The 23188-nt window shown below is 55.6% G+C and overlaps 9 protein-coding genes across 9 annotated transcripts; 5 read left to right on the top strand and 4 right to left on the bottom strand.

The window, feature by feature from the left end:
- Nucleotides 1–176: 176 nt before the first annotated feature.
- Nucleotides 177–1085, top strand: N657DRAFT_679348 (uncharacterized protein; the record flags this gene model as incomplete). Its single annotated transcript, XM_062796177.1, has 1 exon — nucleotides 177–1085. The coding sequence occupies one exon, from the start codon at nucleotides 177–179 to the stop codon at nucleotides 1083–1085; it is 909 nt and encodes a 302-aa protein (XP_062650189.1).
- A 255-nt stretch (nucleotides 1086–1340) lies between these two features.
- N657DRAFT_679347 (uncharacterized protein) lies at nucleotides 1341–2786 on the bottom strand (the record flags this gene model as incomplete). Its single annotated transcript, XM_062796176.1, has 2 exons — nucleotides 1341–1454; nucleotides 1509–2786. The coding sequence occupies 2 exons, from the start codon at nucleotides 2784–2786 to the stop codon at nucleotides 1341–1343; spliced, it is 1392 nt and encodes a 463-aa protein (XP_062650188.1).
- A 777-nt stretch (nucleotides 2787–3563) lies between these two features.
- N657DRAFT_307256 (carbonic anhydrase-like protein) lies at nucleotides 3564–5161 on the top strand. The gene is made up of 4 exons (XM_062786718.1): nucleotides 3564–3645; nucleotides 3698–3954; nucleotides 4254–4405; nucleotides 4628–5161. The coding sequence occupies exons 2-4, from the start codon at nucleotides 3769–3771 to the stop codon at nucleotides 4806–4808; spliced, it is 519 nt and encodes a 172-aa protein (XP_062650187.1). The 5' UTR covers nucleotides 3564–3645; nucleotides 3698–3768; the 3' UTR covers nucleotides 4809–5161.
- A 1942-nt stretch (nucleotides 5162–7103) lies between these two features.
- On the top strand, nucleotides 7104–7916 carry N657DRAFT_307407 (uncharacterized protein). Its single transcript, XM_062786720.1, has one exon. It carries the CDS (start codon nucleotides 7330–7332, stop codon nucleotides 7813–7815), a length of 486 nt encoding a protein of 161 aa, XP_062650186.1. The 5' UTR covers nucleotides 7104–7329; the 3' UTR covers nucleotides 7816–7916.
- A 101-nt stretch (nucleotides 7917–8017) lies between these two features.
- Nucleotides 8018–10495, top strand: N657DRAFT_654788 (uncharacterized protein; the record flags this gene model as incomplete). Its single annotated transcript, XM_062794535.1, has 1 exon — nucleotides 8018–10495. The coding sequence occupies one exon, from the start codon at nucleotides 8018–8020 to the stop codon at nucleotides 10493–10495; it is 2478 nt and encodes an 825-aa protein (XP_062650185.1).
- A 562-nt stretch (nucleotides 10496–11057) lies between these two features.
- Nucleotides 11058–12427, bottom strand: N657DRAFT_643196 (uncharacterized protein). The gene has a single exon (XM_062792502.1). The coding sequence runs from the start codon at nucleotides 12353–12355 to the stop codon at nucleotides 11495–11497; it is 861 nt and encodes a 286-aa protein (XP_062650184.1). The 5' UTR covers nucleotides 12356–12427; the 3' UTR covers nucleotides 11058–11494.
- A 335-nt stretch (nucleotides 12428–12762) lies between these two features.
- On the bottom strand, nucleotides 12763–13532 carry N657DRAFT_568376 (acyl-CoA N-acyltransferase; the record flags this gene model as incomplete). The annotated part of the gene is made up of 3 exons (XM_062788581.1): nucleotides 12763–13034; nucleotides 13073–13176; nucleotides 13240–13532. Coding segments are annotated over 3 exons (669 nt in total), but the record flags the coding sequence as incomplete, so codon positions are not given.
- A 2759-nt stretch (nucleotides 13533–16291) lies between these two features.
- N657DRAFT_670444 (uncharacterized protein) lies at nucleotides 16292–17510 on the top strand (the record flags this gene model as incomplete). Its single annotated transcript, XM_062795543.1, has 5 exons — nucleotides 16292–16521; nucleotides 16792–16822; nucleotides 16923–17103; nucleotides 17136–17317; nucleotides 17436–17510. The coding sequence occupies exons 1-5, from the start codon at nucleotides 16394–16396 to the stop codon at nucleotides 17508–17510; spliced, it is 597 nt and encodes a 198-aa protein (XP_062650182.1). The 5' UTR covers nucleotides 16292–16393.
- Nucleotides 17511–19623: 2113 nt separating this feature from the next.
- On the bottom strand, nucleotides 19624–22490 carry N657DRAFT_679342 (uncharacterized protein; the record flags this gene model as incomplete). Its single annotated transcript, XM_062796175.1, has 5 exons — nucleotides 19624–20603; nucleotides 20672–20858; nucleotides 20917–21725; nucleotides 21782–21859; nucleotides 21917–22490. 5 exons carry the CDS (start codon nucleotides 22488–22490, stop codon nucleotides 19624–19626), a joined length of 2628 nt encoding a protein of 875 aa, XP_062650181.1.
- Between the last annotated feature and the right edge of the window lie 698 nt (nucleotides 22491–23188).

The raw sequence follows: 23188 nt of genomic DNA, 5'->3' as shown, positions 1-23188 counted from the left end.
TGGAGTGTGTCTGTGGATCCCGTTCGCTAGGACATGCGGGTCGGTCCGCGCCTCAAGATCGATCAGCGATCTGTCTCAAGAGATGCGCTCATGCATGTAGCAGCAGGCCGGAAAAGCGGTCTCGTGGTTCAATCCGGTATTACAGAACTTCGAACTCGGCTGGGACAAAGGCCTCAATGGACATCAACACCTATCCAACCCCTACCTTCTTCTCTCCGGCACTCCTTTCTGACCTCCTGCAGTTCATCATCAACCGCTGCAGCTACCCTACCACCCTCATCATCTGCGCCGACCGCGCCGAGTTTCTGTCCTCCCTCATACAGGACCTCATACAGCAGCAGCGGCCATATCAATCAGATTTACAACTGCAACAGCACACCACGGAAGACTCGCACGACACCATTGCAGTTCCAACCTACCAAAAGCCGGACCGAAACAAAAACAGTCCTGACACTCGGCCACCAGCAGCAGCCCATCCACCAAACGGACCACAACCTGAGCCTCAGCAACCACAACATTCACCTCCTCAGCACCACCCTACACCCGGCAAACCACACCCCCTTCTGACCCCGCACCTATCGCAACTCTCCACAACCCGCCACATCCGCACAATCTTCGTCCCGACCGTGTCACACCTGCGCGCCTTCCTCTCCCTCTTCCCCGACTCTTCCTCCTCAGCCAAGACCCCGCCCCACCCACGGCCACCACCACCTCTCACTCAGCGACAACAGAGGACAGCCCCCCTGTTGGTGGTCTTCTCCTTCCTGGCGCTTCACCGGCACACCTCAGAGTGGAGCGCGCAGGGGCTTGGGGCGAGCGCCGCACTGTTGGTAGAGGCGGGCCGGCGGGCCGGGTTGGGAGTTGTTCTCGTCGAGTCGGCGTCACCATCTTCAAATTCCACTTCACGGCTGGGGATGGCGGACGTGCTCGGTGAGAGGGTGCCTGTTTTGAGCGGCGGGAGCGCTAAAAGAGCTGGGGGAGAGTCGGGGTGGACGGGCATGACGGTAAATGTGGGGAGGTTGTTGCGGAGGTGGTTTCGGTTTCGGGACGGGGAGTGGCACGGGTATGTGGGCGGTGGAGGATGAGACAGATGCTGGAAAAACGTGTCTGGCGATACCGACATCTGGGGGTATGTATGAGACGTGATGCTTTCTTCATGGCATGCATGTTGGGAATCCCTACATGTGTGGATGATCCTGCTGCCAAACAACCAAACGCCGACGCTGCCCAAACCTGTCCCCTGCCCGTCCCGTGGTATCCTGTCCTGAACCCAGAGCCGCCGCCGTACCCAACCGACCGCATTTCGACATTATCCAGACATTATAGTAGTAATGAGGCGCTCAGATGGCCTGCTCCATCTCGGTGATGTACAGCTTGATGTGCGCCTCCATCTTGAGGTACTCGTCGTGTGCTGCGTGCACCTCGTTCTCGATGTTCTCCTTGAGGTCGAGCATCTGCGACGTCGTCAGTAACTTCATGGATTTTGACAAGTACAATAGATGGCATACCTTCTTCTCAATTTGCTCAATCCTCACCCTCCTCCGCTCGATATCCTTGCCCTTCTCGGATCGCTCCTCGGTCAGCTTCTTGTGCACCACCCGCAGCTCCTCCATCTTCTCCTTAGCCCGCTGCGCCTTCTCCTGACTCTGCGCCCGCAGCGTCTCGGTCCGCTCCGTCCACTTGGCCAACTGCCGCTGGAGGAGAGCCTCGGTCCGCTCAACCTCGCGCACGTTGGCCCCGCGTTCCGTAAGCGCGTCCCGCTGCTTTGCGTTTCTAGCGTTGTCCTCCTCTTCCTTGGCAAGCTCGACTGCAATCTCCTCTAGCAGTTTGATGCACGAGGCTACGTCGCTGCAGACTACCGTAAAGGAGTCGGTTGAGGTCTGCAAGGCGCGTGCTCGCCGATCGAGCGAGTCGATTTGTGACTTGTCGTTGTTGAGCGTGTTGCTCAGCTCTGTCAGGCTCGCTTGAAGCGCCGAAGGACTCTGCAGCGTGTATGGTCGGAGTTTAGCGCTCTCCTGCTTGAGTGCCAGCTTGGCCGCCGTTTTCTCCTCCAGCTCGAGAGCAAGCTCGTTCTTCTTCGTCTTCGCATCCTCCAACCGGGCTGCCACCTTCTCCTGTGTCCGCCGCAACTCCAACAACCTCCTCTTGAGTTCCTCGTTGCGCCGTGTCTTCTCGCTCACCAGCACCTCCATCTGCCTCCTGTTGGCGCGCATCTCGTCCAGCTGGGCCTCCATGTTCTGGTTCTCGGCGTACAACTGCTCGATGCGGGCCTTGGTGCTCTCGGCGCGGTTGCAGTGCTCGTCGATGACGCTCGTCTGGCTCTCGCGGAAGCGCACAAAGTTGATGACGTAGCTGAATATTTTGACGAGGCGGTCGTGGGTCGGCTTGTACATGTCCATAAAGTTGAAGTCGTTGACGCCGCAATCGAGCATCAGGCGGCGCAGCGAGACGAAGAAGCCCATGAGGTTGCGCGTGTCGGGCGGCATCAGCGAGTCGCCAAAGTCGCCGCAGATGTCCTCAGCGGCGGCGCGCATGGCCGGGTCGACTGTCTGCCGTGTCTTGTTCATGAGTAGCTCGCCAAACCACTCGAATATCATCTGCACTTGTATGGGATTCGGCTTTTGGAGGTCGGCGATGGTGAAGGGGATGCCGAGCTCGTTGATACAGCCGACGATCTCGCGGTCGGGCAGACGCATGTTGGCGTAGGCCGCCTCCTCCTCCTTCTTGCGCGACCGCGACTGCTGCTGCGCGGTCGGCATTATCGACATGCGCGAGTTGTAGGCCATGGGGCTCTGCGACTGACGAGGCACGGTTCGAGGCTTGGGGGTCGGTGGCGTGGGATCGCGTCGCGTTGGCCGAGATGCGACGGGAATTTCTTTGGTGAGGTATTGACAATGGCGGGGGGTTGCCGAAGAAACCGGACTCAGCTTAAGATTCTTTTAGTTGCATCAGATGTACCGGGTCCGTATTATTGCATAATCTCATGGAGCAACAAAGCATGCAGTGGTCACTTACGGTAGGCTTCGTGTAACTATCAGACATTGTCCAGCACGATGGGATTTAACCCATCTATAGGAGTATGTCTACAACTCTCAGACAGGCTTTGATTTTGTCCACATCTTCTCCAAGTCTGGGCCCAAATCAAATAGCCACTCATCATCCTCACCAGCCACTCCTTCGTCACTCCCGTTTTGGACACTGTTCATTCTGCTTGCACAATACCTGGTTCCGATGGTTGGTTGTGGTAGCTGGCAAGGGTTGGGTGTTGGGTAGACAGCATGTATGCCGCTGTGCAGTTGTGATCTGTCTTACACCACACGCCTTTTCCTTCTCTCCCTTCGACCACATTCATGTGCTCTGTAAGCCCCTCGACGACAGCGCTGCGGTCCGCAAAACGCGGCACGTCTGAATGCAAAGCGCAGATCACTTAGATGGTGAGATGCCGTGGCTTTGTGGTGCGACACCATCAAGCTCTCTCCCCTGATCATGATTGGGACTGGGGGAGGGGTTCCGCTGAGCACGCCATCGCCTGCTATGCCGGAAGCAGTGGCCGCTACTCCCAAGCTGCCTTTTTCTGGAGCTGGGAACGACGGAAGACTACCTGAAGAGGTGCAGGTCACTCAACTATATTATCCACCGTGTAAGGTATAAAGCTGATCCCCGGTTCTCTAGGTCTTCCAACTTTAACTCCAACCAGAACCTCGCGCTCTCTCGCAAAAAATCAACGACCCACATCAAAGAACCGGCGCGACTTACAATAACAAAAATATGGTCGCTACCCCCGTCCAACGAAACGTCGAGTCCGCCTCGGCACGCTATGCCGCATCCTTTGACAAGGGCCACCTTGCCTTGCCGCCGTCGAAGAAGTATCTGGTGCTCACCTGCATGGACGCGCGTATCGATCCGGCACAGGCATTTGGCATCGAGCTGGGGGATGCGCATGTGATCCGGAATGTGAGTTCGCTTGCTTTCATTCCATTGTCAGTGTTTTCTTTCGCTACATATGATATATAGTGTTGGGCGAGTGGTGGTGGATGTGGTTATCGAGTGTGGAGTATCAACTGTGGTGAACCGGGAGTGGTATCGGTGGTGAATGAGTCCAGGTTGATGTGTGGCTGTGTTCATAGGCTAGTGTTTCACTCGAAGTATTCCGTCGGGTTGTTGTTTTTGGTGATGAGCATGAGAAGAACGGATGATATGCTGTGTTGGATGGGAGGGGAAAGGGAGTGATGTGCTAACGAGAAACAAAACAGGCTGGGGCCTCGGCGGTGGACGCCCTGAGATCAGTTATCATCAGCCAGCAGTTGCTGGGGACCGAGGAGATCGTCCTGGTGAAGCACACCGGTTGTGGGATGCTGACATTCAAGAATGCGGATGCGTATCAGATTGTGCGGGAGAGGTTGGGGTGAGTTACTACTTTGTGACGTTCTTCCTACCTCTTCAAGCTCTTCTTGAGTTCTTCCTTCTTCGTTTCATTGTGTTTCACTTGCCGTATGTTATCTTTCTTTCGCCTTACATCGTCCGCTTTCAACTACCTCCAGACCAGTTCTCTCCTATCTTCTTGTTTTGAGTCTGTCTCCCTGTGATCGCTCGATTGGGAAGATAGCTGACCAGTTCCGGCGATAAGAGAGGCCGCCCATGCGGAGCTTCAGGAGAGAAAGCTTGATTTCTTGCCGTTTCCCGAATTAGAGAAGGCTGTTGCCGACGACGTTGACTTCCTCAAGCAATCGCGATTGGTGCCGGACTCGATTGCCATCAGTGGCTGGGTGTACGAGGTTGAGACTGGGCAGACTCGACGTGTTGTTTGAGCATGGTCAGCTTTGATTGATACGGATTTTGCGGCGTAGTGTCATGTTGATGTTATTTTCTTCTCTTTGGACGTTCGCAATTCATTCATGATTTGTTTATCAGTAAGCGAGCACAAGGTAAGGAAACAAGACAGATGTTTGTCAGTCCTACTCCTTTCTTTATCTTCTTCCCTTCCCCCAACCCCTCACCGGTCTTTCTCTTTTTCTTCCCTAAGGTAGGTTCTCTGGTCAGGGCCTGCCCGTGTGCCCTGCTACCAAACAAACCAGGGCTGGACTACACAGTCATATCTCAGAGCTCTAAATGTGCCCTGTAATTAATCTATCGTAGATGGGTTGAATTTTCAGGACAGCTGCAGATCGAGATTCCGATCAATGAGGTACTACCCCTTAAGTGTCGTACAAGGACGAAGCGATCAGTGTACGCAGCCTACAAGAGGACCAGTGGGTGAATCATAAGTAAGGTACTGATCGCGGAGCGGACACGTATCAACATGTACTGACATCCATATGCAAGCAAGCACCCATGAGCAGGGCATGCCTGTGCCAGCAGACATGATTATGCGGATTGATGCTGGCTCTGTGATGCTCCCCGATGTATCACTGATGTGGTTACTCGGCTCTCAGCTTCGTTAACGGTAACATGGCTTACTATTGATGACGGAATGCAGTGGTTGGCCGAAGGATAACTCGTAGGAGAAGGAAGCATCAACAGCTGTGTCCAGTTCGTGCCTCTCGGCGTTGCTGTTTGCTTCCTACGCGAACAAGGACCAATCGATGCCATCCAAACGACCGTTTCTGGTCAAACCAAATCTGCAAAAATGATTCGGTCGTGAGACCGCGGCGGTGGTGCCGCATTTGAATTGCCGGCCGTCCGATTAAACGGGTTGGTGGCCGCTCTTGGACCCTGAGGTCGACAGAATATGGCGAAGATGATACTGCATGATGTTGCGGCTTGTTCCATCGTCGTGGTGCACGGGCACAAATGCAGCAGCGTTGGCAGAGCGCGGTAGCTTGGCACATCCATACACGACGCTGCGCTACTCCAAGCTGCGGAGCGGGGAGAACTAGAAAGGCTGCATGTACCCGTCCTGTGGTGGCTGTTGGCAACTCGCTCGGGGACTCGGCCGATGGTCCCTGATGTCAGGGTCAGCCAAGTGCGTATCGGTCAGCCATACCGTTGCGGTCCCCGGTCCCCATGCAGTACACTACTCTCAAATTAGCCTATTGGAGGAGTGGGAGAGCGTCCATACTAAAACTGGAGTTCGAGCCGCTCGGTTCGCTGGGTCGAAAAGGTTGGAAACAAGACTTGGGATTGCAGCGGCTCCATTCGTCGTCCAAGCAGGGCTGTAACTTGAAACGGCGGTCTCCGCTATATTCGTGTACGGAGAGCGTTCTAACAGGAGGATTGGCTCCTCTGTTGGTAATCTTCAGTATTGCCTGATTAGGTCCTGGCACCCTGGATACCTCTCGTGTAACCCCATAGGCGAGTTGGCCCCCACAGCCGACCTCCCAGTCCCAAAGATTGACTGGTCCGTTCCGTGCCGCGAGGCATGGGCTGCCCAACGTCTTACCCACGGACCTGGCCGTCCCTGCGTCGGTCAAACCAAACAAGTGGATGCGGATGCGCTGCGGAAACACGTGTCAGGCTAGCAGGCCGCGCAGACGGATCGAGGTACGGATAGTTACTCTGCGCTGCAAGCCTTGGACACTGGCAGCCAATGCACACTGACACTGAGCGATGCAGGGCCTGGAGCGGTTGTGATGGGAGAGGGCCGCGACAGGGCTCCATCTGCAGTCGATAGCATTGTCGCATCTGCGAGATTTTCTTCTTGATGGTCTGTGGAGCTTGACGGCGGCGATAAGTCGAATCATGACGCCAACGCCCTGCCCTGTTCCAGGTGGCGAGAGGGTTGCATGGCTACAACAGATGACATAATTTGTTTGCCAGTGCCGTTGCGTCTGCCTGCTACCTTTGTGCTGTCCTTGTTGGTGAAGCATCCATCCGCCGACTAGCCAAGAACCAAACGGATACGGACATCGCAGAGCCGTCCGTATTGGAGGGGCAACCAAATTGCTTGAGGACTGAGCCTCCCGTCCGGTAGGGGGGCTTTCATGCAGAACAGCGAGACTCCACAACCCGCGGGAGCTCTTGACTCTGTCATCAGACACACAACCAGAGATGCTCCTTATTCTCTCGGCATTGGATGCCATGGACTGACCTGCGTGTTACAGTACTGTGGTAGAGTCAAAAAGCCGTTGGAGTAAGACTGCCTCGCCAAGGACGCCGATTCCTGGTCTCCATGTTCACAGCCCAGAACAGGCGGGAGAAGCGACAAAGAAACGGCGGCATAAAACGGAGAACGTAGCGTCCGGTGGCCGTACTGCAAAGGTGACTGTGTATTTATCTGGTTTCATTTCGGAGCGTGGTGCGCAAGACTATATCGATCGGTTGGCCGTCGACGTGGTTAACGAATTCCAAGGCATGGCTTTGATCTGGATGTTCATCGGCTTTCAATAACTGATGAGCGGTGACCAAAGTGCTGTCTGCTCCGTTTCTCGCCCCACAACCCGGTTAACGTGCATGTCGATGCAGGAGCCGGGTACCCTGCTTCTTCTCCCTTGCAAAGTCCGCTCCCAAAATATTTCCCGGTCTTTGTCCTCCCTGCCAGAGAGGCTGCACGGGCTCAAATACCTTAATGCTTGGTCCCTGCTTCGAGACATTCTCCTCAGACAATCCCCCCACCTCCAGGTCGACATTCAGCAAGCGAGTGCTCCGTCATCGAGGCGCAAGGCGATCATCTTTCTCCCTGTCGCACTCCCTCTCCCACCTGCCTGTGTCGGCGCAAATTTCCGTACATTCCAAACAATCGGACTCCAGTTCTTCCACGTTGTCAGACGGAGAACGCTCGAGAACCGGCTCCCTGCATTCCGCTCCTCTCCGTACAGCCCGCTCCCTCTCGGCTCGGATCGTCCTGACCGTTGCACACCGCGAATTTCAGCGCGCTGAAGCATGCGCTAAATCATCCTCTCCTCTTCCCACAAATTTGCCTGCCGCGCAATTATTCCCGCCGACGCGTCTCCTGCGTTCGACCGTTTCAGAATGAATTCCCGCCGTTCGCCGCCGACCGCATATTTTCACACACCTGACCGCATCCCGTTGTCACTTGTCGCTCACGAGCGGTACTGAGATCGCTCCGCTCAGCGAGAAGATGCCTTTGTGGCCTTTTCGACGGAAAAGCCGCCGACGGCGAGGGCGGGCGAATATGGCCGACCAGGAAGAACATGGAGGACTAGCACCCGGAGCTGGGCTTCCACCCCGGAGCCAGACTGTTCCAGAGGTCGCCATGGCTCATGATGATGCCCCAGCACCAGAGCGACAAGGGAGTAAACGACAGCGGACAGAAACAAACAAACTTCATCGCAGGCCTCGGGCCTACAGTTTCTCACCGGGACGTGATGATGCGGAGCGAGTGGGCAGGAAAAAGAGCGCCAGGGCTCAACGAGGGACGAATGCTTTTCTGCCACACGGGTCGGTGCCTCAAACCATGGCCACTCCTGGCATGGATGCTGCGAGGGATGAGATGTTATGGCGCGTGCCCACACTTCACAACAAGAGAGATGGCGATCACCTACCCAGGAAAATGTCGACGAAGAAACGGCGGAAGAATGACCCACAGCGCGAGGCCGAGATCAAGGCCATGAGCAACTTTGCTCCTGTTCGACCAGCTGCCGAAGATTGGATGGCCGGCCGCCCAGTGAAGAAGGAGAGCAGGAGAATGAGGACGGGTATCGGTGTCAGCATCAAGGGGACTGAATTCGACAAGTACAACCGGTCTTCAGATATATCGTTGCCTCTGCCCGAATCGATAGACACGGCCCTCTCATCCGACTCGGATTACATTTCATACAAGGTTTCGGCTCTCGAAGCTCTTGCACCACGGCCAACTTTACGCTATACTACGCACCCAAAACCAGGAGCTTCTGTCCGCGACGGCGAGGGGTTGGTGAGGCGGCCGTCCCAGCCACGGACGAAGCTGACCGAGCAAATTCCCGAAGCAACACTCAAAGCACACAAGCGCATCGACAACCTCGCCGACGATCTCACTGCCAGTGATCTTCGAGAACTCATGGAACGAGACCAGCGGCGGCGGGCACGGAAGAGACAGCTGGAGCAAGAGAGAATGGAGCGGAGGATCGCAAGGCGCGCCGAGAAGCAAAAAGCCGCCGAGGCCGAAGCTGAGAGACATGGGAGGGAATCGCCCCCCAACATGGAAAGAGGCATTCTCGGCCGGGAAGACGTAGGGCTGGGACTTGACCCAGCTTCCGCCATCGTCACGTCATCAAGGATACGACATCCCGATGAGCTGCGGGAGGTGCTGCATGGATCACACGGATCACAGGAACCCCGCGAGATTGCCACGAGTCGGGATGGGAACCAGTCACACCCTTTGTCTGCATTCCACCGAGTCGACAGCAATCCGTTGCAGCCGCCGGAGGCTCCCTCCGAAGCCAGAGAACAGCATGTTCCATCCCCAACGATTGCTCCATCGAAGGGCTCGTTCCGCAGGAAGTTTTCGCGCTCCAAGTCTCCTCAGGAGTCGGTACCAAGAACAGAGCAATCAGAGACGACATCGAAAGCGGCGGAGGGCGGCACTTCCAAAGGCCCGCGCTCTTGGACCTCGTTCTTCAGATGGGGTAACAAGAACAAGCGTAGTTCCGGGGGACCGTCTTCTTTCTCCAATACATCCCGGGACTCGATGCAAATAATCCAAGGCCCGGTGCCCCCTGCACACACCGGAGCGCGTCGCATGAGCTCCGGTGTCCCGAAACGGACCATGTCGCGATTCCGTGAAGATCTCCCCGAGTTGCCGATTTCACCTCCCCCATCTCGCCTGCAGTCGCCTGACGCGGAGGCCATACGGCCCATGGGCAAGTCATCGACTGACTCGCATGCAACTGCCACAGAAACTTACCCATCGCCACCAGCCTCCCGGCCGAGGCGGGACACACTGATATCCGAACAACAGTCTGTCGAGGCGATGCGGCAAACACCTTCAACTTTTAGCCATCCGGATGAGCCTGGTGTCTCACCCGAACCGCAAGCCATGTCTCTGGCGTCGATCGACTCGGAGGGATCATGGTTTTCGGGGAGGCTGGCCAAGAAGCGGAAGTCATCGGGTATCTTGGACAACGCATCCGGTCTGCGCCTGCCTAGGCGGACGCCGGAGTCTGACAGCGAGCGCCGTCCAGAACAGGAACACGGGGCCGAGGACATGGACATTGCCGACGACGATTATCTCTCACGTCTGACCCCTTCACACGGCGAGCGGTCCGCATGGAATCGCAAGTCTACCGGGGAAGCGAGGCCGTCAAGCGATTGGGGCGACGACGAGGCTCACTGGGGCAGCGTCAAAGGCCAGCAGCCCACGGTTGTGCGCTCGCACCCGGTCGGGCGGGTCAAGAGCCGCGAGGGCTTGCTCAAATCGTCCGATACGCTTGAACAGGCGGATCAAGACGGCAGCAGTGACGGCAGTGAGGAGGCCGGGCTTCAACGAGCAACAAGTATCGACTATGGGAAGGCGCACGCGCGACGCATCAGCGCCGGTAGCGCACGCTTGCTCTCGATAACGCCCCGCTCATCGGTCGATGCGAAGCACGCCATCATGGCGCAGACGGACAAGGCTTGATGAGCCTCGAAGGACTGGTGGAATGGGAGGAGACATGCAACTGGCGCGGCAACTGGCTGAACTCGGGACACACCACACTCGTTTGAACATTTCCTACACCTTCCCATTTTTCATTAGACAGACCATCATTCGCTCTTTACGCAGCAGTTTCCTATCATCCCTGCAACAATTTTCAAACCCGACAAAAAAGGTCAAAACCAACAAAGTCTCACGAGTCTTCGGGATCAGCCGCCCAGCATTTTCTCTCCCTTCCTCTCGCCACATCCTCATTTCACGGGTTATCAACACTCAACGAAGTGCAGGTCTGCGCACGAAGTTCCATACGACGATCACACTATGTGCCCGCAGCCTCACACCATGCCGATTACGATCGTCATCTGTTTTATAGTGTCAGGATACCGCCTTCGACAGGGTACGGTTTGCATACCCGGGCAAAAAGCCGGAACAAAAGGCGGAATCTGTTTTGTTTGTTACTTTTTTTTAAAAAAATTCTTTTATTGAGCTGATACCACTGGGTGCCATGTACTTGGGGCAAGGAATTGGGACTTCGAATGCGACACGGACGGGAATGGGGAATGGGTTCAGGATGGCATGATACACATACATACCCCAGCGGGAAGGGCGGACCTTTGAATTTGTTTTCCTTTTTCCGTACCGGGGGCCCAAGGATAGATTGAGCGTGTGAATACACGTGGATGGGAATTGATGACATTCTCGAACTCGAGAATCATGATCTTTTCCCGGTTTACATATGGTTGACAAGGTCTTATCTTGTCAATGATACTGGCCATGGTACACTTCCCGGCCAACTGTAATCTCCATCTCCGTTTCGTTCTCAACCATAACTTCACGGTTGTTTAGCAAATTCCGGCCGCACATTGAGTTGGTTAGATGCATTGAATCCCAGATTCAAAGTCAAGGTGTCCAACTCGGGTGTCCTGATAGAACAATCCAGTGACGTCCTTAAGGAAAGGTAGAGGAATATTAAGAAGATTGGCTTTACACTCTGGGCCGTTTTGCAAGGTTCTCACCCAAGCGGCCAACCTCCAAGCCATTATCCTCATCCCCATCCGTCGACATAAACTTTGCGCTGACGCTCGCCGCGACAGTGATGGTCTTGGGCTCCAACGAAGGCCCCTCCGAGGCGATACCATCACCCGAGGAAGCACTGGTCGACATGGCCCCGAGTCTCTGCGAATTCCTCGCCGCCTGCTGCTGCTGTTGCATCATCTGCATCTGCATCTGCTGCTGATGCTGCGCAAGCGGCCAGCCCATTATCCGCCGACCAAACTGCGTCAGCTGCGTCTCCTGCGGCTTGTCGCGGATCTCGACGGCGGCGACCCGGCGCCCAACCACGCCGGCGTAGTCGTGCGCCTTGGCGACCGCGTCCCGGATGGCCTTGAGCCTCGCCTCGCGCTCGAGCTCGGCCCGCGTGCCGTCCGTCAGCTTCCACTCCGTGTCCGTCACCGACACGTGCGCCGTCGTCGCCAGCTCGTTGGACACGTCGGCCAGCCGCGCCATGTCGCGGAAGACAACCTCAGCCGAGGCGCTGACCGTGTGCTCCTTGGGTTGGTCCACGAGCGGGCGATAGTTGAGGTCGACCTGGTAGCGCGACGTGGTGCTGAGCGGAGTCACGGTGAAGGCCGTCACGGCCGCGTCCGCGTGCGGGAGCCCGTCCTCGGTCTTGGTGGCCAGCACCCGGAAGGCGCTGGTGATCTTGGCCACGGCGCTCTGGACTTCGTGGAAGGCCTGGGACTGATCTGTGCTGGTGGTGGAGACGCTCAGGCGGAGGTAGGCGCGCTCGGCGGTCCGGAAGCTGGAGCCCTTGCCGTCGACGTAGATTTCGAGTGGGGGCGCCATATTACCTCAGGTAAGATACCTTACTGATTCAGAAAATAAAGTGTGGTATTTCTGTTCTGAATGATGCAAGACTTAAGGCAGGAAGGCCATTGAATGAAAGGCCGGGGGGTGTGGAATATTTATGTGATTTCCTTGGTGTGGTGGCGCAGGGTGCCGGGGTGGCTGCAATGCCTCCAGGCTCCAGGTTGCCTTCCTCCAGGCTGCTACATGGAGGACCGATCAAAATCTTCAACTATAAGTATCGATTGAGAAAGATGTCTTCCAATCATACTGTATGTCTCCGTAATAGCCATCCTGATTTTATGCTCAGGCATGTGCCCTGGCCGAATTGGACCGAAGATCGTTTTACATGAAGACAGCAGATTCTCAAAGCTCCCATCACCTCATTCCCAATCGAACTAGCAACTTCATGGTACCTCTCTTACGAGTCCTGTCTCTCCCGAAACATCACGGCCCCTCCATCCCAACCGCGCCAGCTCCCCGATATTCGCCCGCCCCTTTTCCACGAAACCCAACCGTCCATACCACCCCTCCAGTCCCTCCCTCGAGATGAGCCAGGCTGTCTGATCTTCCTCGTCTGCTCGAGCAAGGCCGTGCTTTACCAGCATTGTGCCCAGCCCCTTCTTCTGGAAGGCCGGATGCACCGCGAGCGTGAGCAGCATCCACGCCTTTTGCCGGGCTGGCGGGTCCCGCAGCGGGGGAAGCAGTGCTGGGAACACCCGTTTCTCGGCGCCAGCCACGGCTGGGTCGGCGGAGCGGTACGGCCAGAGCTTGGTGCACAGTTTGATTTGGGGAGATCATTAAGGGGGAGAGCCAGTGACCTTCAGAGCTGGAGAGTTGGCAAGGACTTCCAATATTAAGGTAAGGTCACAGTGACAGGAAACTCACGCATCGTCAGCCAGCCCTCGGTGTCCTGCTTCTTCTGCTCGTCCTGCCACGAGCGCCGCCACCAGGCGAATCCGACGATCTTGCCGCCTTCGGTGACGAGGACATCGACGTACTGCTCTAAGCCTAGGGTTAACCACCGTTCGGTGAGCATGTCCTGAATGAAACGCTCAAAGTCCGCGGGGTTCTTGTTCCGGTAGGGGTGCAACATTTCCATCAACTGTTCGTCCCAGAAGTCAACCAGGTACAAGCTGATGATGGTTGGTAGGTCGGATGATGTTGCGGATCGGATGGTACACTGTATGGTTTGCGTGATGAGGGTTCGGGTGGTGATGAGTCCCAAGACACCTCCTATGTTGCAATGACGAGATGTTATCGAAACGACTGTTCTGTGAATGCCAGCGAGAACGGTTGTTGCTTATACTATTCCGGTTGGGGAGTCAGGCAGCCTGGTGCTTATTCAGAGCCATAAGCATCAGCTCCTGGTTCAGCTCAACTTCCCCAAGAAGGAAAATTTGAGACACTTGGGCTGACGAGGACAGGAGATTGGACATTGAATGGATAACAGCGATAAGTCCTCATTCGCAACAAGAACCCCAGGTTTGTTTCACGTCAAGACGCCCCTGGACTGCCCACTTATTTTTCGACTGAATACGGATGGAGAGTAGCATCATCCGAGTCAATGCTCTTCTCTCCGTGAAGTTCGTTTTTACACGGCCTGGCCTTCCATGTCAGGACAGTTTTGTCTTCCTATGCTCCACCTCCGCGCCAGAGATCCAACCAGCCACAGTCCCCCACCGTCCCTATCCTCTCCTGCAGCGCCCCCGTATATTCCGTCCATTCCTTCTTTCAATCCTGGTCGTCCACGGGCTCGCGGCGGGTGTGGTACCAGTATAGTAAGGTGGTGATGTCCTACATCTCCATCACCCTCTTGTTCCCGCCCATTGCGCGGGTGATGTGGTTCCAGATGCTAGATTCTGAAAGCTGGCCTTGCTCCCAAAGGCATGTGGTAGTGGTAAGAAAGCCGGCGAAGCATTCCAACTCGCTGAAGTTACTCTCAGAAAGTAATCCCTTGACCATCCCCAAGGTTTTTGTATAGGGGGAAGGGGGAACCCATAATCGACGAGAAGCATATACTCAAAGATATAATGGCAGGTAAAGCACGTGATAGTGCTTGTGAAAGGGTTGGCTGGAGGCATGACGTCGCATAATTCTCGTGGCGACTGGCCCGTCCAGTCTTGGTCGTACAGGATGGCGCTGACGGATTCCAAGACACGTTCCAACCGGCCGGGCCAGTCCCGCCCGTCTGGTCCCCGGCACCTCAATTTTAGCAGGGCGTCTGACAATCGCTCTCCTGCTCGGAGTATTCCCGTCTGCATCTTCGTTGCCGCCAGAGTCAGGGTTCCAAGGACCCTTTCGTCTTCCTGGCCATCCCCGGTTGTCAACGGGCTGCCTTTGTTGTCCTTTAGATCCGGCCGCAGGATGCGTTTCCTTCCACCTCTCCGACGCCTCAACAAATCCTTGCTCGGAGTGGAAATGAGTTCCTTGAGCTTATGCAGCTCGGAACAGTCAACAGAACGGTCGTCCGTACCCTGCAAGGTGATTGAATTTTCGGACCGGGTTCCAATGACGTTGTCGGATCGCAAGCCGGGGCTCAGAAAGATCCTTGAACGGATGTGAGTCCCATGAATCCCTCGATGAATTCTGAATTGAGTTCTGATGGCAGAGACAGTTACACTGATTCCTTCGCTGCTTTTGCAGATGCAAACTGGCCGCTGCCATCTTGAACGGGATTGCTGTGCTCGAGAAAAAGATGACAGTATGGGTGATAGAGTGCTTACGAGCGCTACGAACTAGGAGCCTGCTTGAAGTTAGCCACGGAATGGTTTGGAAATGGGTCTGAACTTTGAAGGAGATGGGAGTAATTCATCCAGGTGGAAATGGGCCGACAGCTGGAGAGCACCCTATTTACACACGGCTCTTATCAATACGCACACGAGTCAAAATGTGTCGACCTGAAAGGCCAAGTTCGAGCGCCGTATTCCTGTGCATTAGTGTTGCGTGACTTGAATGTCTGGAAGTGAAAAAGCAGTCTAGGAAACGTCATATTAATATTGAGAATACTCTCAGGTCAAATCAGTCAGAGGCCACCACCCGACTTACATGCATGCGATTGAAACAGAGTACTACATTCGCGACGCATCATTATGTCTTTCAGAACTTTAATATTTTGCTACTGACGGGAACCTTCTTTTTTCTTCCCAAAGGCAGTGTGGTATTGTTCACCTTTGCTTGCAAGTGCATTGCGCCTGACGGCTGTCGAGCTTGGCCCAGTACTGCAGTACTAGTATGGTATGTTGTTGGCTCTCAGGACAGAGAACGAGCATCCTACATTCATGGGAGAACAGGAGAAATTCACGTCGACACCTGTTTAGGGAGCACTTACATTGAGCTTTATATCCTAGGCCTGGGAAGAAGGTGGAAAAACTCGGATGGAAAGAGGGCGGGAAGATGATAGTTAGCAAACTAGGTACTCGTTGCTCACCAACGGCCTCATACAGTACTAATAAGGTAGTTATAATGGGATAGACGTGGACAACCTCTTCTCTTCTTCTCCTTTTCTCCTTTGGCGCACCACCACCATCGTCATCACCAGCAGTAGCAGCAACAGCACCACTACCACAACAACAGCAACAACAGCAACAACAGCAACAATGGCCGGTTTGCGGTTCTTGGTTTTGCGTTTGGGACTTCCTCAACGGTCACTCCAGTCCTCGAGAGCCCACATCCTCGAGACACATGGCCCAACGCTTCCAGAGCACCATTCAGTTACTACCATCCATCCTCTTTGCTCTGAACTGGCATTTGGATAACGTATATATAAACAGCCCCATGCCACTCCGGCCTCGGGTCGACTTGTGTTTTTAACCACCGGGTTTTTGGCGTTTTTCGTGTGCGGGTTTCTCCGCCTTCTGTGTTTGGTGTTCGGGAAGGCGGCGCCAGACCCCGATCCTCCATTCTACGTTCCGCTGCCAACTTCCAGGTTCATCACGTTCACCTGTGCATGGCTACAAGATTTTCCCGCGGCATCGCCTGGCAAGACCTTGGCGACTGTATTCGCCGTTTTAAACGATTCGACTTCTCAGACCAAGAATGTCCCCTCAACTTGCGGCGCTTCCCAGTCCCCCCAAACCGCTTCCTCGGTCCTGGGACCGAAGCTTCCGCCTTACTCGCACCGCACGCACTACCATCCACTTCATTGAGGAGCTCGGTAACCCGGGGTAAGACCGAGAAAGCCGTGTCTGGAAGGTCAAAATCAACGGGAAGGAACCATTCTACGCTCTTAAGATGATGAGTGGCGCCATATGCCCTCCTTCGAAGGAAGCAATCGTTTGGTAGAAGGGCTCACTCCAGTTCATGTTCGACTCCATCGAGTATCTGAGAGATGAGATGGCCGCCGAGCTTACACGAGACCTTGCGTACCTCAGCATTACATAGACTTTTTCGATACGGTCAATTCTGAATGTCGCGCCTACGGCCGACGTAAGAAGGAAAATCGTGAAGACTTCGTCATCGGGGCTCGTGAGTCGAATCCAAGCTGCTCACGGTTCCTTTCTTTGGCCCGGAATGGTGCCACTGACATGTCTTGACAAACGGTTACCACCTGCTCACGCCTCGGCAGGAAGCCGAAATCATCAAGAGAACCACAGGCCAGGACGTCGAACCGGTCGAGCCCAAGACTGAATTAGACGGTGGCAACCCTTGGGGCGGGTATGAGGAACATCGCCATCTCCTCGTCCGGGCGATCGTCAAGGGCTTTCTAACAACAAAGCCCCTTTCTCGCCTTCCCAAGTGCCAAACTTGTGGGAGGACCTTGAAGACCTCCACGAACTAGGCATCCTCGTCCGCGACATCCAGGTCTTCAACTACGTTGGGGCCAGAATCATTGACTTCAGCCGGTCTTGGACCATGCCACATCCGTCGTTCATGCCAACAGCCATGCGTCCCAAACGCATACAGCAAACAAGGGAGCGAGACCCGCATACTTTACGCAAGGCATCGTTGAGCTGGATATTGGTAATAACTTGGATTGGGATGAAGTTGTCATTCCCGAGGAGCTGACGAAATGCGCGTCGGGAAGGGGGTCAGAACGATTCGCTAAGGCGAGGATCCCCGTAGCTACGACTGGCTAAAGTGGGAGAAGAACCCAACCGGTGCGAAGTGTATCTTTGAGCACAAGGTCTTTGTGGAGGCTGAGTCCGGTAGCTAGGACGTGAAATGGAACTTAATTAGACCCTTGGCTTGGCTGCAGCTCTGATTCTCCGTGAGCTGAACGGACAGAGTTGCCACTACTGCGCTTCCGAACTGAGATCTTGTTGCTTGTCGATATTGACGTTAACATTCAGCTGCTGTTAGCGTTCGTGAACACCTGAGGTAAGGTACCTAGTGAATAGGAGACTCGGAGGACGGGAACTTCCCAACCTCCCAAACAGCACAACCCAACATTTTAGGTCCTTTCACCATCAGAACCCCAAAAGGAGCTTTTCATTCAGGTTGCGAATCACGACAACCCGGTGCCGCCTACCCCTGTAACTTGGAAATCCCGGGAAACCTGGAATGTTCCTGACCCCTGAGTCAAAGTTGCGGCACTTTGACATTCAGGCCCAATCCAAACCGAACAGGAGCACCTGCCCTGTCGCCTCATGCTTTCGTCCGCACGGCAGGTCGTACGGATAGCAGGCAAGTACATCTCCTTCTTATCCTGGTGCCTGATAGAGCAAGGAAGGTAGGTAATAAGGCAAGCAGAATGGACTCGGACATGGATTCTCTTTTCTCTCCTTTCCTTTCACTCCGGCTTTCGAAAAAGAACAACAACGAGGACGACGACGGAGGGGCTGGAATGTGTAATTTCTGTTCCTTTTCTTTCTTGTTTTCTGGGTGTGTCTCAGTTTCAGCGTTTTTGTCTGTGTTGCTGTTCTCTTTCTCGTTTCTTGATTTTCTGGTTTTCTTATGTCACCATTCGTGAATGGGTGTTCCTCATCGGAGTTGGTCGCCCGATGCGCTAAGAGGTCAGGGCAACTTATTTGCTCCCGGAAGGTATGCATTCCAGGCTAGAGCCTATACCCATTCTCAGTTTAAAGAACTTTGGCTGACACGTCCAGCATCGTGCGGCGTTCTTTTTTGCGACTTGAGTACATCCTCCAAGTCCAGCATGCAACATCCCCCCTCCGCCACCGACCAAGACTTGCAGGGCCTCCCGGAACGTCATTACGATAATTGAGAGAGCCGTCTCATGGTGCGTTATTTTGCACTGTTCTTGCGAGACCAGGCTGGGCGCCCCGAGTCTACCTTTGGTTGCAATCACAGCGCCCTTGAGGGAAAACTTGTCCTGTCTCGTTCGATAGCTCTCAACTTCCTCTCTTGGGGTCCATTCGCCAGCTACGCCGGGCCTGCCTGAGAAGAAGTAAACGCAGCCTGCCAGGCCGCTTTCTACCAGCCCATTGCCATTGGCGGATACCACGGTCTGGGCTTGCCCCTCCCGCCTGGCGCAATTTTGCTGCCTGGAGAGGAGGCAGTACACACCACAGCCTAACGGTCTAGTTCCGCTTCATCTGCGCCGACGGCTCGAACCAACACCACATCTCGGAGCTTTTCCGTCTAGAGCACGGAGTACAGCGCGGCCCCGGAAGTTGATCACACTCGAACGCACTCCAATCCAGAGTCCACCTCTCCGTACAGCTCTCCGTACAATGGACATCTCGCTTTACCACTCTACTCTCGGTTTCGGCTTCTGGACTCTCTTCAAGTTTTTCCCCGGAAGTCACCTTGCACTCTCGTATGCAAACCACGGGGTAATCGGGGTACCTGACCACTGATGCCGACACCGTGGTTCTTCCGACGCCATGTTGAATCGCCCAACCAGTTCAACCACACATGCCAACGACCCAACACGCAGCGGAATACCTTGAACCCTGTCTCAAATAGCCGCTTGCGGAACATTTGCCGACGTCATCACAACCGGAAACTGCAGAAGCCAAGGAAGAAAGAGAAAGCGAGGAAGCCGTAGCCGCCGCCGTCGCCGTAGAATGTATGTAACTTAGGTACCTGTGAGTTAATTCAATGTAAATAGTACTGTGTGTCTCGCACCCAGCATCCGTGTCCGATTCGTGGCTACCTTCTCTGAACGGCCATCGCTTCGTCCATCAGATGCCAAAACACGAGGATGAGGTCCGGGGAGGCTGTCACGGAAGTTGAACTCTTGAGAAGGCCAAGTCGGCAAAGGCGTTGAAACTGATCGCCCACTAACTGCTAAATACGAAACAGCCTTTGTTATACGGCCAAATGAACAGGCGAGTTCCTTCAACTATTGTACTCCAACTCCCCTACTCTCCGCCGTTGTCTCTGTCCCCCTCAAGACCATTAACGACCCTCAGCGCTCTCCTCGGTCCAAGCACAACACTGAAAAAGCTCGGCTCCTGCCCGTCCAGCAGCCTCTCGGTCGACGAAGTGCTACCACCGCTGACGCTGTCACCCCGCCGTAGTGGCCTCGTCGGCCCAACCCCAGGTGTAGTCCCGGTACCGCTACCGCTATTGCTTCCGAAACCGCTCCCACTCCCCGTGCCGCTCCCCAGACTAGGCCGCTCCTCGTCAAAGAAACGCGGCTCGGTAGGCCGCACCGCCCAGCCAGACACGGAATCGACCGTCGACGTGGAGAAGCGGTTCGTCGCGGCCACAGCCAGCGGAGGAGCACCGGCACCGCTGACCCGCTCCCTCCCCCACGCTCCCTTCTCCGTCTTCTCCTCCGAATCTGAACCAGCCACGACACCCCACCTCCAACTCGTCCCCTTCCCCGCCATCGCCGGAGCCATCCCACTCGCCGGGGGTTCAAGATCCCCCGAGGCGCCGCCCGCGGCACTGTACCGATTCGCGGCCGCGACGTGGCTTTTGTAGGCCTTGACCTGCCTCCGATACAGCCAGGCGCAATACCCCAGATACGCCGCCGTGAGCCCGGCTAGGCCGGCCAACACGCCCGCCGCGATCAGCCCGCCGATGTTGTTGGGAGGATGGCCCGGATCGCCAGCAGGCTGCGTGATGGTGGCCGTCGGGCCGGCTCCCCCAGGCATCGTGACCGTGAAGACGGGGGGTTTGCCCGTTGCGAAGGGCCCTCCCGTGGCGGGGCCCGCGGCCGGGGTCGTGGCGGTCGCGCCGCCCGATGGGGAGCCGCCGATTACCGAAGCGACGATGTCTGGGACGGCGTAGCCGAAGGAGGCGGCGAGGACCGAGTTCTCAGGGTGGTGGTCGGGCGGGTGGTCCAGGGAGTGGAAGGCGGATTGGAAGAGGAGGGATGTGGCGTTGAAGATGTCTGTTGGGGGATGTCAGTCGGGCTTTGGATAAGAGGGGGGGGAGATCTCTACGGATTTTGGGACTTACGGATACCTGGCGACTCGCACGAGGGATTATTGCCGATGTAGCCGCCCACAATGATGATTTGTCCGTCGCGCAGAGTACAGGTGTGCCCAGCTCGAGCGGGAGGACTGTCGGTCGGGGCGGGGACTTTGATCCAAGTAAAGGCGGGGATGGTGAGGATATACATGTCAGAGTACTGGACTTGTTCCCGCTGAGAGGATGTTAGCTGACGAACCTAGGAATAATCCGGTGAAAAGTCAAGGACCTACATAGGGTACCAAATTCTGTCCGCCGTACAAGTAGATCTGAAAGCTGGACGCATCCGGAGCCGATGCAGTGACCGCGCACGGGTTAACCCTCACAGACGGCGCCTCGCCCGTCGTTTCTTGGTGGTACCACTCGGAGCTTGCAATGTCGTACACATCGAGCCGCGAAAGGTCGTCGACAAAGGTGTCGTTGCTACCGCCCGCCAGGCCGATGAGCACCCCTTTTTCACCCCAGCCAGGGACAAAGACCAGGACACCGTCGGCTCTCTCGGGAAACGCGTCGGCAGCCTGCAGGCCGCCCTCGGTTATGTTCCGGTAGGCGCCGCCCTCGCCGGCCCCGGTCCCGTCGGCAAGCGAGTAGACGGCGTCGTTGGTATATCCCGGGTGGGTGAACTCGAGCAGGCTCTTGAGGTAGACACGCGCAATTTGGTTGGACCAGCCCGGGGTAGTGTGCATGTCAAGGTGGCCGCCAAAGTACCAGCTTAGACCCAGTTCCGGTACGGAAATTCCCGCACCCTCGGCAGCACGTTGAACTGGCTGGTTACCTTCAGCATACTTGCCACCCAAAGTCCTGGGCGACGGGTACTCGGTCCAGGTCTGGCTGCTGATGGAGTACCTCCAAGTGGATATAGGGGCTGGCTCGACGAAGGGGTTGTCGGCGAACTGTCCTCCGTAAAGGTAGAGGTTATTGTAGTCATTCCAAAGATAGCCCAAGGAGATGGCGGGAGGCCCGGAGGGTTGAGGGAGGCTCAGCAATGCTGGCGAGCTCGTATCCCAAGACTTTGTAAGATCCAGGACGAGGAAGTTGTTGTCTGGAAATATATCAGCGGGTGAGCGGCCTTTGTTCAATCCAAATTGGGGTGCTTACTCCAGGTGTCCGTCGTCTGGTCCTCGGAAGTCGTCGCCTGGCCACCGTATATGTACAGCGTGCCGTTGAGCTGCGCGCCTGTTCACTGGTCGTCAGTTCCCGTTCATCTTTGCTTCCCAGAAGCAGTCAACTCACTCTGATGGGCCCACCGCTTGCAAACAAGCGCCGGGTTGGAATCGCTGGATGCCCTCGGCTCGAGCACGGGGGCGGCTTCGGCTGCTGTCGGATGCGTCACGCCGGCGCCCGCGACATTTGCCGTAACCTCCTCACGGCCCTGATAATAACTAAAGCCGGGCAGCAGAACGGCAATGAGCAGCGCAAACGACGAAAGTCGTGTAATGGTGGACATGCTGGGAGGCGGCGCACTTGACACAGTCTTGATTCTTGGCCGGCGCACCCGGCTTACACGAAGTGAGCCCATCCGGGCGTACCACGGTCTTTGAGAAGTTGAAGGGGACGTTGGGTCAGTCCGCGACTCGTCTTGATTATCCTGTCTTTGCTGCGTCTGTCGTCTTTCCATCTCGCCTCTGCCGTCATCGCTTTCATTGTCGTTGTTGGCGGATTCCGGCGCATGAGTGCTAGTGGGCGATGTGAGCCCCGTCAGCTCGGTGAACTCTGGCTCGTTTGAGAAATGCCCGCTCGGCGTGTCTGTGTCTAGGCCCAGCTCCGTGAAGACGGATTTCCGGTTTTTGCTGATCTTTGTCGACATGAAGAAGGAAGGCTGGTCTTGGTGAGGCTACACGAACTCGATTATCTGCACATCTGTGTTTTTATGCCATTTGTGGTGTGGTCTGAACCGCGGGAACCTGGCAGGGTGTTGTGGGTATTTCAAGTCTCACGGGGACCTCAGCTGTTGGGCCAAATCACAGAAGGTAGGGTATGATGACACCAGTGGCCTGGACCATTCACTGGCAATGCAAAGCCACCGACGATGATCGTCATGGTGCAAGGGCTGTTTTCTTTGGTACGAAGCTTGGATTGCCACCCACAACAGGCAAGAGGGTGGGCAACTTGGCAAAACGGCGCCAGAAACGGGCGATGAGGTCACAGCACCAGCGTACCTGAAGTACGGATTATTCCCACGTCTTGCCCCTATTAGACAGGTGGTGCAAAGAATTCGATCACTACTGATGGATTAAAAAATCGATAAATGGAAATTCTCATCGGCTCACTCGAGCGGCCGGCATGGTCGGGGTTTGAAGACTGATAATCATTTCACGTATTTGTTGCCGTCTCTTGCCCTCGATTGTGAGACGACAAGGAGAATGTAAAGGGAGTGAAATAGGTTAGGGATTTGGCTGGCAGCAAATTGCTGGGTTGCTTGCCTAATACAGGCCAATAACGTTAGCACTCACGTTTTAATCCGTAGTAGATACGCGATTGGCTCAGGCTGCATTGCATGACCTC

The sequence above is a fragment of the Parathielavia appendiculata genome, assembly GCF_033297405.1.
Source record: "Parathielavia appendiculata strain CBS 731.68 unplaced genomic scaffold N657scaffold_3, whole genome shotgun sequence".
NCBI classification, from domain to species: domain Eukaryota; kingdom Fungi; phylum Ascomycota; class Sordariomycetes; order Sordariales; family Chaetomiaceae; genus Parathielavia; species Parathielavia appendiculata.
This window is presented reverse-complemented; position numbering and strand designations above follow the sequence as displayed.

What these genes read in the sequence shown, in the direction of transcription:
- N657DRAFT_307256 (XM_062786718.1), top strand. Translation starts at nt 3,769, where the DNA reads ATGGTCGCTACCCCCGTCCAACGAAACGTCGAGTCCGCCTCGGCACGC. An exon ending in ATGCGCATGTGATCCGGAAT is followed by an intron (nt 3,955 to 4,253) that starts GTGAGTTCGCTT and finishes GAAACAAAACAG; the next exon opens with GCTGGGGCCTCGGCGGTGGA. An exon ending in ATTGTGCGGGAGAGGTTGGG is followed by an intron (nt 4,406 to 4,627) that starts GTGAGTTACTAC and finishes TCCGGCGATAAG; the next exon opens with AGAGGCCGCCCATGCGGAGC.
- N657DRAFT_307407 (XM_062786720.1), top strand. Translation starts at nt 7,330, where the DNA reads ATGAGCGGTGACCAAAGTGCTGTCTGCTCCGTTTCTCGCCCCACAACC.
- N657DRAFT_643196 (XM_062792502.1), bottom strand. Translation starts at nt 12,355, where the DNA reads ATGGCGCCCCCACTCGAAATCTACGTCGACGGCAAGGGCTCCAGCTTC.